This window comes from Delphinus delphis, chromosome 12, assembly GCF_949987515.2.
Source record: "Delphinus delphis chromosome 12, mDelDel1.2, whole genome shotgun sequence".
Classification (NCBI taxonomy): Eukaryota; Metazoa; Chordata; class Mammalia; order Artiodactyla; family Delphinidae; genus Delphinus; species Delphinus delphis.
This window is the reverse complement of record NC_082694.2, coordinates 38134090-38149188: the sequence shown is the minus strand read 5'-3', so window position 1 is coordinate 38149188 and position 15099 is coordinate 38134090. Positions and strand designations below refer to the sequence as shown.

The 15099-nt window shown below is 37.9% G+C and overlaps 1 protein-coding gene across 1 annotated transcript in view; it reads left to right on the top strand.

Moving 5' to 3' along the window:
- The window catches only part of COMMD1 (copper metabolism domain containing 1), a 151004-nt gene extending 137269 nt beyond the window's left edge, over positions 1-13735 (top strand). The window contains exon 3 of the mRNA XM_060026520.1: positions 13510-13735. Within this exon, the coding sequence (XP_059882503.1) occupies positions 13510-13617 (108 nt within the window). The 3' untranslated portion in view covers positions 13618-13735. The remainder of the gene's footprint in view (positions 1-13509) is intronic.
- The last annotated feature ends 1364 nt before the right edge of the window (positions 13736-15099 follow it).

The window sequence follows — 15099 nt, the reverse complement described above, 5'->3', positions numbered from 1 at the left end:
AGAACTCCTTTTGAAGTGTCAGGGGACAGGATGTGTGTAACAGGGTAGGAAGAGAGGCTAACATTTATTGAGAGTCTGTTTCACACAAGACAGTGCTGGGTACTTGCATATGTGCTATCTTATTTAATCTTTATAACAGTCCTATAAGATTAATACTATTTTTCCATTTTCTAGATTTGGAAACCAAAACTTAAGAAAATTAGATGACTTTCCCAATGTTACACAGCTTTTAATAGTGGAGCCATATCTAAATCTGAATTGTCTTAACTCTCAAACCAATGATTTTTTCCCCTTCATGATATTGCTTTGGATTCCATGTATGATGATGGAGAAGTCTCATTTCTTGATCTTCCTATAGAGGGAGAGGGAAACAGTATAAAATAGCGGAATTTACATGCATTTACATATTCCTTTCTAACCTTAACTTTCAAAATGTTTTAAATATACTGAACTTTTAAACATAATACTGAGTAAGGTCTTAATGGGTGATGCAGTGGAGTGTCTGAGAAGTACTTTTCTCCCTAAATTTAAAGATGTTTGCAAAAGTATATATTACTTTCTGGAAATTTCCAATTATGAGCCATTAGGTCCTAAAGAACAGAGGTTAATAGTGACCTTCAGGGTATAGCATCATCATTGTCATATGTTTAGACTTAACTCCGGTTGAGAATTCCCATTTCTAAAACAGTTCATTTTAATCTAAGTATTTCTTGAAGGCAGACTCAGACTTAGGGCCTCTGTCCTATAAATGACAGAATTACTGGAAGTTCTGTCTTAAAGTTCATACTATATATTTTTACTCTTCATTGATGAAAATAAAGACTTCGCATTAAAATTTTCTTTTGAGACTTCCCTGGCGGTCCAGTGGTTAGACTTCACGCTTCCACTGCAGGGGCCGTGGATTTGATCCCTGGTCGGGGAGCTAAGATCCCACTGCCATGCGGTACCGTCAAAAGAAAATAGATAAATAAAATAAAATTTTATTTTATCTTTTCATACTACAGATGTAAACCCTCATTTCGGCACAATAATGAGAACCTAATTTTCCGTTTGCTTTGCTAGAGGCCCCTCCTCACAGGTTGAAATGTGGGGCACAGAAATTTACTTGTTTGTTTCATTTTATTTTTCTTCCCCCTAGGGATCATTTGACTTTCATTTGAAGTTCTAATTGACATAGGGGGAAAAACAGAAAAATGGTGAAATATTTGAGATAGTAACATAGAAAAATACCAATTAAATTCGATTCCAAATCTCAGAAGTGGATTTGTATTTCTGTACTTTGAAGAATTGGTTCAGCTACTATAATCTTTTTTTGTTGTTTTGTTTTAATCTCTGACATAGAGTGATTTAACATAAATAGAATAATTTTATCGGTGTCTTCTAAGAGAAGGTGGGGAGAATGAGATTATTGTACTAAAACAATAGATTGGAAATGCTCTGCACACAAGCTCCCTTGCCCTCTTGCTATGGGCAAGGGAATTACGGAAATGAAGTAAGAATGGTATGTTAACTGTGGGCTTCCAGATTTTTCAGTGTTATTGTTGAAGATTAAAATTTGACTATAAGAAAATTGCTTGATTTGGCTGTTCTCTTTTTTCTTAGAACTGACAGTAATGAGTTGACAGGAAGGGATAGGCTTTGCACCTGAGCTCCTGACCCTGCTTTTAGTCACGGTATTCTCCCCTAAACAAGTTCACATTCTTGGCAGCTCTAACCTGGAGTCAATAGAGATGCTGCTTAATCAACCAATATTATTTTAATGTTGCTGGGGTATGAGATACTGTGGTAAAATCAGAGAATGTAAGATACAGTTTACCCCACCCCATCTGTGGTAAGTTGCCTTGGATGCATTATCTCATTAATTCTTCACAGCAACCCTATCCCTTAAATCTGTTAAAAATCATCATTTTACAGATTAGGAATTTAAAACTTAGCCAGCCACACAGCTAGAAATAGTGAAGTTTTAATTTAGGTTTGGATTTAGGCTTGTATGACTTCAGAACCCATGTTCACTAATCACTGGGGGTAGGAACTAGGGAATAGATAGGCATTTGCACGTATATAGAATCTCATTATGAGGAAACATCAGACAAACCCAAGTTACCATTCTGTAAAATAACTAACATATTCTTCAAAAATGTCAAGATCAAGAAACACAAGACAGGTTGACTGAGAAACTATTCTAGATTAAAGGAGACTAAAGATGCATGACATCTAAATGCAATCAATGTGTGATTGTGGGTTTGATTTGGAAGCAGGAAAAAAAAACTTCATAAAGGACATTACTGAGGTATTTGATAAAATTTGAATGTAGACTGGGTTAGATAGTAGTGTTTATCAATATTATATAACCGTGACTATATACGAAAATGTCTTGTCTTTAGGAAATATACACTAAAATTTTTAGGATAAAAGGGCATGACATTCCCTATTTACTCTCACGTGGTTGTGAGAGAGAGGGAATGACAAAGAAAATGTGGCAAAGTATAAATAATTGAATAAATGGTGAATCTGGGGAAAGAGTATAGGAGAGTCATATTTTTGTCATTTTTTTGTATACTTGAAATGATGTAATGAAAATTTTTAAATGCCTTATATTCTATAAATGTGGCTAAAATTCTTCAGAAACCTTCAAAACACAACTGGGGCCAGGAGATGAGGACCATATTCTATTCATGCTTCCTCCATTGGCAAAGAACTTGCCAAACCAAGTTGAGGAGGTAAACATAGACTGTTATTTTGAAGAGGAAACATAAGTCATACTGTCAAGATGTTTTTCTTATATCTCCTTTGGGGACATACCTCTCTTTTCTTCAAAATAGTTCATTGTTTTCGCTGATATTTTTGTCCCATTTCTTTGGCCCCTCTTAGATAGTTCGTATTTCTGACTTACTGACATAATCTTGGATAGAGTGCTAAATATGTTCTTTTTAACAAAAGAATAAACTACAAAGTAGAGTAAACACTATTTTTACTAATTATTTATGTTCGTTTATTTTTATCTTTAACAGTGTATATGCCGTCTACATTCTCTCAGTTTTAGGTGGTTTTTAGTCAAGCCTTGATTACATATGAGTGAACTATGCTGTTTCGGGCATTATCAGGGGCATGCTTTTCCTTCAGCCCACCCAGTCCTGTTTACCCTTGCCTTGGCCAGAGAACAGATGTGGGCAAAATATGAAGGATGTTAAAGGTTTAAACTCATAATTTAATATATTTTTCTCTTTTTCCCAATACTTTTTCATTCGCTTTCCTTTTTAAAAAAATTGAGATATGACATATAACATTATATCAGTTTCAGATGTACAACATAATGATTTATTTTTATATATTGCAAAATGATCATATTTATCTTTTTGTTTTCCGAAAGGGCTTTTAAATGCTGATGTGATTTTTTTCAAGATGAATAATTTGGTGTTCCTGGGTTAGATAACAAGGCAGAACTGGGAATTCCTTCTGATTATAGATGGAAAGAACTCCAGGGTTAAGCAGGTATTTTGGTTCTACTGGCTGTGATCTGGGAGAAGGAGTCTCAGTCAAGGAGGTCCACACATTAGTCAATAGAACAACAAAAGCAAATGTCACCTCCCACTTCTGGTGATCGGGACAAGTAACTATATATACTGTTGAATCCTCCCTCCCTCCCCCTGCCGCCACACACACACAGAAAGAGAGAGGGACTAAAAGGCCATCTTGCTTCAGAATAAGAACTCAGTCTCTTTATAATATGTCTCTGCATAGTAACTTTGGGTTATCGTACTATCAACACTGGCTTTCCTTTGAGTCTGTTAAAGTTAACTTAATCATAGATCATAGACTGACTTTCACATGTGGGTACTTAGTGACTATAAATAATGGTGTTTATGTTATTATATATGAATGTGAGTCAGGATTGTGCAATGGTTAAGTGCTTGGACTCTGAAGCCAGACAGACCTGGGTTTAAAACTGGCTCTGCCACTTATTACCTGTGTGGCCTTAAACAAGTTGCTCATCTTTCCTTATCTGTAAAATGGGATAAAGTTCTCCTCACCAATGTGAAATAATACATGTAAAGCACTTAGTGTTATGCCTGGCATTTTTATATCTTTGATAAATGTTAGCCATTGTTAGTTATCATTGCTATTAATATTATTATCATTAGTGTAATATCAGTATCCGCTTACATTTGCTAATGTCTTCAGATTTATCACACTTTTCCCATAATCTCTCCTACTCCTGCCTTCCAGGCTGACTTCTTTTTAATTGAGACATTTCATTTTTTAGGTGTTTCATTTTCCCCCAGGGTTCAGAGATGATCCTTGTATCCCCCTCAATCTCTTCTATTCCCTCCACTACTTCCAAAGCCTGCTGAATGAATGGTGACACAGTAAGAAATTCTCTTTCTTCACCAGTTAGGACCTGACTACCTGTTCTGTCTTTTGCAAAGGGCTGAACTTTTAATCCTAGTTTCTAGAACTGTGGGCAATATTAAGCAAATGAGGCCTTACTTTCTTTTCCTCCATAAATTGGATCAGAAGTATATCAAAACCCATAAAATCCATTGCATTATCTGACGAAGTCTTCCTGCTGAATATAGCTAAAAAGATGTGATTTGGGGTCAGATGGACAAAGTCTGTCACTTCTACAGTTGTTCGAAGTACCTTACCTTTGGCTTGGTCTCTACTTAGTTACAGGGTCGTTCTAAGGATCAGATGAGGTAGGTCATGCATGTGAAAGGGCTTTCTAAACTGTAAAACACCATGTTAATATGATGGATGATTATTGTGTATGAACAAAGGCCCCAGCAACCTATGTGATGCCAGAATTCAACCCTAGACAATAAAGATGCAATCTCCTCTCTTTCTGCCACCTCCAGAAGTTTTCAGTAAGCTATTTGAGCTAGAGAGGCTAGTGACTAACTTCATGCAGTGACCACAAATCCTTTCTTCTTCCCTCATCCCCATATTCTCTTACAGAATGTTACGCCAGATTCTGAGTCAGTCTTCAGAGCTGGACTTTGGGATACAGCGTGGCAAGCAAGGTACTTAATAGGATCTAGGAGTGAGGATTAGGAAAGATTTCTTTTGTGCCATTTTCCAACCCCCTTCCTGGCAGCCCCTATTGATTAAATGACATTTCAAAGTTGAGTTCAGTAAGGATGAGGCCAGATATGGCTTCTGCCAAACTGGGCTGGCAGATCTGAGCAGTCAGCAGATAGCTTGTGTGTGTGTGTGTGTGTTTCTTGTTTCTGGATTATTAGAAATTCTTTTCTGTACGATATGAACAGCAAACCTAGACTCGTGTGAGATCATCATCATCATCATCATAACCGCACTTAGGGGATGCCTGATAACACAGTACACTCCAAGCACTGGGGATTATTATGAACTGAATTGTGTCCCCCACAAATTCAAATGTTAAAATGAAGGTTCCAACGTCCAGTGCCTCAGAGTGTTACTGTATTTGGAGTTAGTTGGAAATCCGACAAAATTAATCCCCATTCTCCACAACATTGCCAAAAAAAAAAAAAAAAAAATTCATCCAAAACAACTTCTCCCTAAATCAGCGTTTTCTGAATTCAAAAGTCCTCTTATCCTTAGTCATTTCAGCCTTTGCCCTCCTTACATAAAGAAGGGCCAAGGGAAATGCTGCTTTATGACTATGCCTATTTCTGCTTAATTGTACTATCATGAATGACTTAAAAGGAACCACATTGAGAAAGCTGGGAATAGATAGATGGTGCTATTGGCAGAGCAATGGCATTGGCCTCTAATTAGACGTCCTCTAGTTGTCTTCTTCCCCTGCCAAGGATTTTGTCATTTATTGCCACACTCTTGTCTTTTTATTGGACATATTAAGGTGTTTCCCCCATTTTAATCTCTAGGTTATCAAGAACCCCTTAGAAAGCAAGTGCCATTGCATACTTTGTTCCTGCCTAGCTAATGGTATTGCCTAAATGAGCTACTCTGGATAAGGTGGGGTTTTTTGTTTGTTTTTGTTTTTTAATCTTCTCTATTCCTTTCATGTAAATATATTTTAGTTTGTTTGTCAAAGTTGTTTGCAAATGAGTTTGCTCTGGAATGTACCTCATCAGGAATGATGAAGGGCCCCAATGTGAACTTCAAACTAAAATTAGCAACACTCTTTCTCATGTGCTAAAGAGTTTTGTCATTTGGTTTCTCTAAAATTTAAGTGAAATTTCTCCTTCCTTCAGCGTGATTTGCCTTTTCAGCTGTCTAGCAGTTGTTGCTCTGATTCTTTGTCCATTGTCACGTGGAAACTAGTTCTACTTAGCCAAAATTCTGTATTATTTCCTAAAGATCAAAACACAGCACCTAAAACTAGTTTTTTACCCAAATATTTTTCAGCCACAGTTTTTCAAAATACAGAAAATCTTAACAGCTGAATATTAAATCCAGCTGAAAATGAAAAGTTGTAAAATGAAGTAGAGCACAATATTTTGTAGAAATCAGCCAGTGATCTAATTGTATTGAGCTTTTAGTGTTTACATAACTTGGCTCCATTTTATTTTCCTTTTTGGGTATTTCTAAAATACTAAATGTGTAAGTCTTGATGCTTATATAAATCAGTACAAAATCGGGTATTTCTAATTAGTTCCCATTCTACTCTGTTAAATCTACACTAATCAGGTTTGAAAGTGTCCATATTGAGGGTCAGATGTAGGTGTTAGTGGGCAATGGATTGAATCAAAGAGCTGGGAATTCTGGGCTTCATGTAAGTGGGGCTCTGGGTTTCTTTTGGTTTGAGTGGTAAAATGAAGATTGATGTGGTACCTTTACCTTTCACTATACACTGAAGAGGAGCAGATATGTGTCAGCCTGCTTTGAAATCTTTGGAGGAAGAAGAATAGTGATAGTCTTGGTTTAGCAGTACAGAATTTGGCCAATGAAAGAACCACTCATTCTTGCAAGGTCAAAACTATTTTCTCCCTTTCAGAAACAAGTCAGGTTGCCTGGGCCAAAAATACATTTTCCTTTTGACCACACATTGGCAGGACAAGCATGTCCAGTTTTCTTCTAGGTCATAGCTCTAGATTTTTTCCAGCTAAGAAATATTCAACCAAAAGAATCTCAGGGTCCTGTTCTTGGCCTATTCCCACTTTCTCTCTTCTTAGAAATTCAAACAACTTTAAGTGGACAGTGTTCTTGGGATCTCGTTGCCTTGTTGGGTCACAGGCCCTGAGCCTGCAGATGAAAATGAAAGCACCCCAGCAGAAGGATGTGTGTGTGTTTGTGTGTGTGTAAATTCAGCCTTTGGATTTCATTGAGATTGTCTTGCTAATGCCCCTTTATAAGGTTCACTAGATTTTCCTGGTGCCTAGTGACCCGGGTGATCAGGTGATTAGAAAGGCACGGAGAGTATGGATCTGGGATCTGACTAGCTTAAGATACTTCATCTATGGATCTGTGCATCTGATATGGGTTATGTGATACGGAGAAGGATTTGCCTTTGGTATTTTCCTACTTTTATGTTTTATGCCCTACCTATTCATCCCATTTCCCCCAGTCCCTCTTAATAGTAGGTACCCTATGATTTAGGGCAGGCTACTTGGGTTCATCCTTTCTGGAGGAAGATAAATCTCTTGATTTAAGTTGTAGAAAGCTGTTAATGACTTTTTTGTATTACCTCTCCTGGGAGTATTTCTGTTTTAAAGACATTATCTAGGCTGAGAACAGTAGTCCTGGTTACTAAAGGAAGGGAAATATTTGGGATAAGAACTTTCTGGCTTAAATTGCTACCATATGGGTATGATTTTCAAAAGTAGTTATGTGAAGTCACAGTTAAAGTTCCTCTAATTTCCTTTTCTATAAAACTTTTTGCAGAGCTGCTGTGATTTAGTCATACTAACCAGTTTAAATTTCACTTCCTTTTCCCATCTTGTAGAAATACTTAAAAGATGGACCAAAAAGGAGGAGGAAGTCAAGCAGCAGAGACCCAGATAATAGGTTTCTGAATAATGAAGATCTGATGTTATTTTATTTAAAATTTTGCCACTTTATATAAAACCTGTGTGCGCCACTTGGAAAGTTGAAGTTCGGTGCCTCAGATTTGTTTAGCAGTAACTTATATCTGTGGTAGATCTGAAACTCCCTGGATACCTAATGTCTGTTTTCTCCCTTGAGTTTCTAGTTAGCTGATTAAAAATTCATGTTTTCTCATAAAGTTTATCTTTTAATGTAATAAGAATTTGTGAGAGTGGGGACTTTTTAATTTTTTTAAGCACTTTAAACTCCTATTGTCAGGTTGTCCTCACAAAAGTGTTTTGAAATGCCTGAATGACATCACCAGAAAACTCAGTAATTGTTATCCAGTGATGGTTAATGCTTTTATACTACACTGGTAATACTCTCTCTTCTTCTAGGAGATTGCAGGAATATGAATAAATACTTCCTCTAGAAGCTGCTCCAGCTCTGAAAGTACCATGTCTTAGTCCCACATATGGTCTTAGCACATTATGGACATCTGTCGAGTTTTGGGGTGAATCATTTTAATTTAGTTGCTTGGTCATTAAGTTTCAGTCGTAGCTTCCAAAAGAGTCTGATTTTAGTATTTTGGGATCTTCAGTAGCATAATTTGCTTCGTGATTTACAGTATAATTTTTTTTTCCCTTTTGGAAAATTGCTTTATCATGCTTTTTACACAGTAGATGTAGGACCTGTCAGCTATTATATTTGAAATGAGGATTTCCTCAGGATTAAAAATGGCCTGAGTAAGGACCATTGGTTGTAATTATGTATTGCTAAAAATGTTCGTTGAAAGATTAAAAAACATAAATCACAAGTTTTCTTTTGGAAAGTATTGTTTTAAGCTACAGCATAAGCTATCCATTGCTTTAGATATAGGGTATAAGAACAGGTTGTAGAGATGAGGCCATGTGTCTGGTATCAAGACCCTTGATGCAAATTCTTCATGAAATGTCATCTCACACGGTTGTTGTTACTATTATTCTTTTTCTTCTTTTTTAATATCAAAATGCTGTTATAATTTTAATATCAAATGATGATAGAAAAAATTAAATACTGGTTCTGGTTCATACTATCATATTTATCACTTAGAGGGCAGCCTTTCTGCCAACTTAGTCATGATAAAAATTCTCGCTGTGCTCATCTTTGGAGTTTGTATTTGGTGATTATGTACTTTCACAGTCTGAAGAAACTCCTGTTTATACTGAAATAGTGATTGAGGCCAGAAGTAAAGTAGGAAGTAAAGAAATGATACCCTTACGTAGAAAATACTGGAAATGGCAGAGGAGAAGGAGTTGGGGGTAAGAGAATAAATGTCCTGACCTCTGTCTTCTCTTGTCAGAACCCAACTGTAAGCCAGAGAACAAAGGAATGACAATCTTATAGGACCTGGAACAAGGCAGAGAAAGGTGGAGAATGGCTATGAAAAGACAAGTGGAGAATAATCAGCACGGTTTTCAGGGAACTATAACATTTTAATTTTGGATAAGTGATCCCTTATGAAGTAACTTGGAGGATTCTTTGCCACAGAGAAGCTATTTTGAGGTCTCCTGAAAGAGTTAGGAGCAGTATTGGTATAATCCTGAGAAAGCTGCAGAAAGTATGGGATTGAGTGGCGAACACAGATTTACTCATGAAGCTGTTTTAAACTTTTCTTGTGGGCAATGTTCAAAGCCTTTGGGTATCTTATTTATTATGTAATTGATCTTCAGGACACTATTGCCAATTTTGACCTTTGCCATACATTCTCTTTCTCTCTCCAGAAGACACAGAGTGGCAGAGCTGCAGCTCAGAGGGTTAATTTAAATTTAGGAAAGGACAGCCCAAACAGAGGGATAGACTTCATGGCTAAAAGTTTGTGCTCAGCCAAGAGTCCCTTTGTGTCAATAAATGAAGCCAAAAGAAGAATTGGAATAGCCTTATGAAAGCTGGTCACCTGTATGTGGCCTTCTGAATCAGTATTGGTTAGTAGGATCCTAAGGCATCCTTTCGCACTCTCATCCTCCATCCCCCAACTTTAGAATTTTTAAGAGGCCACAACATGTTAGAATTTGCCAAAGTTGTGTTCTAATGCTAAATATGACCAATAATTTGGGGATAAAGCTTTATGGAAACTGCATGGGAAATAATACAGAAGATAGGCTATAAGATTTCTATTTTTTCTTATGTTCAGTTTATTCTAAATGGTTCTATTTAGGTATTTATTAAGTCATAGTCCTTTTTATTTTCTATCTTTAGCATTTTGTCACTGTAGTATTGTTTTGCCAAAGAATTGGTCAGGGTATGCTTCTGGACCTAGATAAGGACAGTACAGTTAAATGGACAGTACACACAGAGAGGTTATTTAATAGTATGTAGATGGAGAAACCAAACATTTGCTTAATAACAGCCTTCAAATTTTATATAAAATAATAATCAATTATACTCTCTGACCCTGTTGGGAAACAAGTTTAAGCTAAACCATTAAAGATTTAGGTTTGACAAGTTAAGAGTTTCCTGAAGAATGTCAGAGTGGTTACCTGGGAAAGGAGTTCCTTAGGAACATGTAAGATGTCCTTCCCTAGAAGTCATTAAAAGCTAGCTAGGAAAAAAAAAAAAAAAAAAAGCTAGCTAGGTTTTTTTTTGTTGTTAGTTTGGAGAGGGTGGCCTCTCAAAGGTCTCTTCTTAGGATTTTATGAATGTTTAGCTTTTGTACTTGGAAAGAATATTTGAATATTTTACCTTTGCTTTCTTTTCTAATTTGGAATAGTTACTTAAACCCTTGAATTTAGTACACTGCCATACTCACTGTGATCACAAAGTACATATTCTTAATAATGATGCACCTGCTTATTCACCTGATAACCATTTTCTGGCTCTATCCCATGATGTATCTGAACTCTGCTAAGAAGCAGGTTCTAACTCTTGACTCAGATATTTAAGTACAGGAATTTAGTCTTATCATCGCTCAGTATGACCAGATCAAGATGGGTGACTTTGAGAAAAAAATCAAGTGTTTCAGATTGCTCTTGTACTTTCTGCGTCTGGCTTGAAAAGCATCACCTGCATTTCTAAAGATATTTTCAAGTGTTTTAGATGTATTTTCTGTAGGGCACCCCAGCCAAATGCAAAATTTGAACAAAGCTCCACCTGTTAAGCCCCAGTTTAAAGGCCCCTGAATTCCTGATAAAAAAAATATATATATATATATATATATATTTTTTTTTTTTTTTTTGGCGGTACGCGGGCCTCTCACTGCTGTGGCCTCTCCCGTTGCGGAGCACAGGCTCCGGACGCGCAGGCTCAGCGGCCATGGCTCACGGGCCCAGCCGCTCCGCGGCATGTGGGATCTTCCCGGACCGGGGCACGAACCCGTGTCCCCTACGTCGGCAGGCGGACTCTCAACCACTGCGCCACCAGGGAAGCCCCTGATAAAATATTTTGATGACATAACTAGATGAAGCTAGGCCTTGATAATATAGTTTCAGGTAAACTGTTTCTTCAAGAGTAATGTATGGTTACATGTGTCTTTCTAAGACTGTTAGTGTGCATTGTTTCCAGGGGAGAGAGTTGAAGGTTGGGAGTGTGTGGAAAATATTTGTTTAACTTTGGACTCTGTTTAGCCTGCTTTTTCTCTCTAGTATTTGATTCCCCTTAAAAGTAAACCAAGCTTCATTAATACTTAGAGGTCCAATCAAAGATAATTTGAATACTGAAACTTATAACCAATTAATGACCTTCAGTCAAAAAAGACCCTGGCTATTTATTAATAAACTTTGCTCAGGTTTTCCTATCTCTATGCACATCGTCCTTGATAGGCTCTTCCCATATAAATGGAAATCGAGGTGATTTATTATTGTAACTGACTGTATCTCACTGAGGTGAAACATGGATTACATCATCTTTTCTGCCAGTTTCCTAAATATATATGTTAGACTCTGGTAATTATTAGTTTCTAGACCATTGTTCCAAAGGCCAAATATTTTTAAATGTTTTAAAGTTGGGCTAAAGAGCTCAATAAAACTGAATGAAGAATAAGAGGCTTTCAAATCTGAGACCTGTTCTTAATTTAGCCAAGTGAAGTACCTAATTTGCCATACATTTGCTCTTATTTCCAAAAGGAGATAACCCTGCCTGTAGCTCAAACACAGGAGCATCTTTCTTTTTTTTAATTGGTTTTTGCTTTCGACTAAATGAAAACCTGGCAGTTTCTAAGCTCACATATGAGACTATACCCCTTTCCTATTTAAATACATGTTTGAGGAAAAAGTTCCTTGTAGCCAGGGAAAGCTGCCTTTCCTCCCTTTGAAAGACTCTCATCTGAGAGGCCCCTTCTTCCCTCTCTGTACTTGTTTCTCCTGGGTGATGTTCAGTGCCATCAGTATAGACACAGCACAGCAGCTCACCAACAGCAAAGGTACTTTTACAAAGTCAGATCCTGAAGGTTCTTCTAGCTGATGACAGAGTGACTCCCTCCCTCTGAAGATGCTCATTGGTCTTCCTTTGCCTGCCACTTTGAATGGGGGTGGGGAATGCCATGTATTTAGAAAGGAAAATATAGAGAAAAGAACATTGATCTGGTGACTGTGCCATCAACAAACGGGGATAATAGGCATGTCATTTAACATGCCTGGGGCCTCAATTTCATAACCTGAAAAACAAGGTTAGTTGGGTTATATGGTCTCTAAGAATTCATACTGCTCTAAAATTACATGGTTATTGTTCTTTGGGATCTTGAATATGGTCACTCTTAAAATCCTATACTTTTCCCTTGTCTCTCAAGACAGTGTGGACCTAGCATTTGTCCAGTGTTACATGAAATTTCTGTCACCACACTTCAAAGGCCTTTTTCTTTGATTTCTACCTAATTTGGGGTTGATTGATCCTAACAGTTATTGAGAGGAATGTTTTTGAGGGAAATCTTGGGAGAGTTGGCTTGTAGCAAGTGGAAAGGCCTCAGAAATGTTTAAGCTGTTTCAAGATCTGGTTATCTTTCAATTATCTGGTTGATGTTTCCCAAGCAACTTGTTCCCAGCTTGTCACAATTTCTAGTAAAACCACTAAATCCAAGGTAGCCCAATTCCGAGGCAAACACAGAGCCAATCTAAATCCTCCTTCCATTGTTTTTATTACAGGGTGCTATGGAGACAGCATGGACTTTGGAGTCAGCCAGAGCTGGGAGTTCACAATCTGACTCTGCCTTTTTCTGATTTTGTGATACAGGTTAACCTCCCTGTGTCTCAGAGTCATCATCTATAAAACAGCAATACTTAAGTACTTACCTTAAAAATTATTATGGGATTAAATGTGATGACAGACAAGAAGAGCTTCTCATGTGCCTCTTAAAGAGAACACCAGACATTTGTATACCTCTTTAGCATTTATGAAACACCTCATAGAAGTAGTTTCATTTAGGGTGTTGTGTGGATAAAATATCATTTAGGTATTGAGGCCTGAGTCAGGCTTGCTGGGTAGGGGCCCTGGGCTTTGGAGCTAGGTCACACCAGATCCAGAGCCTTGGCTATCTTGAGGGTCTTGTCTAAAATATCCTTTTATATCTTCCAGGAATCTGAATTTCTGTGTTTGGAGTTTGATGAGGTCAAGGTCACCGAAGTCCTGAAGAAGCTCTCGGAGGTAGAAGAAAGTATCAGCACACTGATGCAGCCAGCCTAGCTGAAGATGGAGCTGTTGAAGCAAAGGTGTTCATGATCCCTCCCCAGGGACCTGCTTTTTTTAAAAAAAAAAAAAATCTTATTCCCCCAATAGTATTAAATCCTCAAGTTCAAATCTTGCCTGCCTCAGCTTGCTGCAATTTCTTTCTCTCTTCCTTTCATTTACTCTTATAGTTGATCTACTGCAGACGTTCTTATACTTCAGCATACAGAGGCACTCAGAAAAGCATTTTTTTTAAAAAAAGGCCTTAAGGACCTTATCCACAGAGACTTGGATTCAGTAGGACTGGGGTGGGATCAGCTTTAGAAACCCTTGCTATGGTGGCTTATTCCTGGGTAGGCTTATAGGAATTTATACATGATAAATCATGTATAAATTTGGTCAAGGCTGACCAAATATGGCCTGAGCTGAGGCCTAGAGGAGCCTGCCTAACCTAGAAGAGGTTTACTGACCTTAGTAAGACATGAGATGCTTCTGGAACTGATTGAGGCATTTGTATTAGTTCTGCTTAAATCTTGGGGGGTCTGGTTTGATCTGAGCTACTGAGAAACTTGGGCTTTTCTGGAACCTAGAACTAAATTGGCCTTATCATAAAGGGTCTCCCTTCACTTATCTCAAGTCAGGATTGTGGGAAGGGAAAATGTCTCTTGAAGTGATGTGAGGTCTTTACCTCAGAAAATTTTACCTAAGTCATCAAATAAAACTTTTTCAAGACAATTTCTTCAAGAAAACTAGCATAAAAACTAGGTCCTGGGAATTCCCTGGTGGCGTGGTGGTTAAGGATCTGCCTGCCAACGCGGGGGACACGGGTTCAAGCCCTGGTCCGGGAAGATCCCACATGCCGTGGAGCAACTAAGCCCGTGTGCCACAACTACTGAGCCTGCGCTCTGGAGCCCGCGCGCCACAACTACTGAGCCTGTGAGCCACAGCTACTGAAGCCCGCGCCCCTAGAGCCCTTGCTCTGCAACAAAGAGAAGCCACTGCAATGAGAAGCCTGTGCACCGCAACAAAGAATAGTCCCCGCTTGCCGCAACTAGAGAAAGCCCGCGTGCAGCAACGAACACCCAACGTACCCAATAAATAAATAAACAAACAAACTAGGTCCTGGTAGAGAAGTTATACCAAACACCAAGAATATTCTAAGAGGAGGAACTGTCAACTAGTACATTGAGGCTATGGTCCTTGTTGAACAGGTTTTGTCATCTGACACTGATAACATTTAGAAACTTCAGTTGCCTTTGGGATGTAATGTGTCCCAAAAATGTAGTGCTCTTGGTCTGTGGTTACAGCATATGTCAGTTCTAATGAGTTTATTCCAGGGCAGTAATAATTCCTCTTCTGTTAAGCATTTTCTCCTAAATCAGTTTAAAGACATTTTAGGAGCTTTTCCAAAACCCAAGCAGAAAATTTGGCTTCCTCCCTGATTAAAACCATCCCAGCAGTTAGCAGACAATAACCAGAAAGTTTTAAATGTAGCCCCTG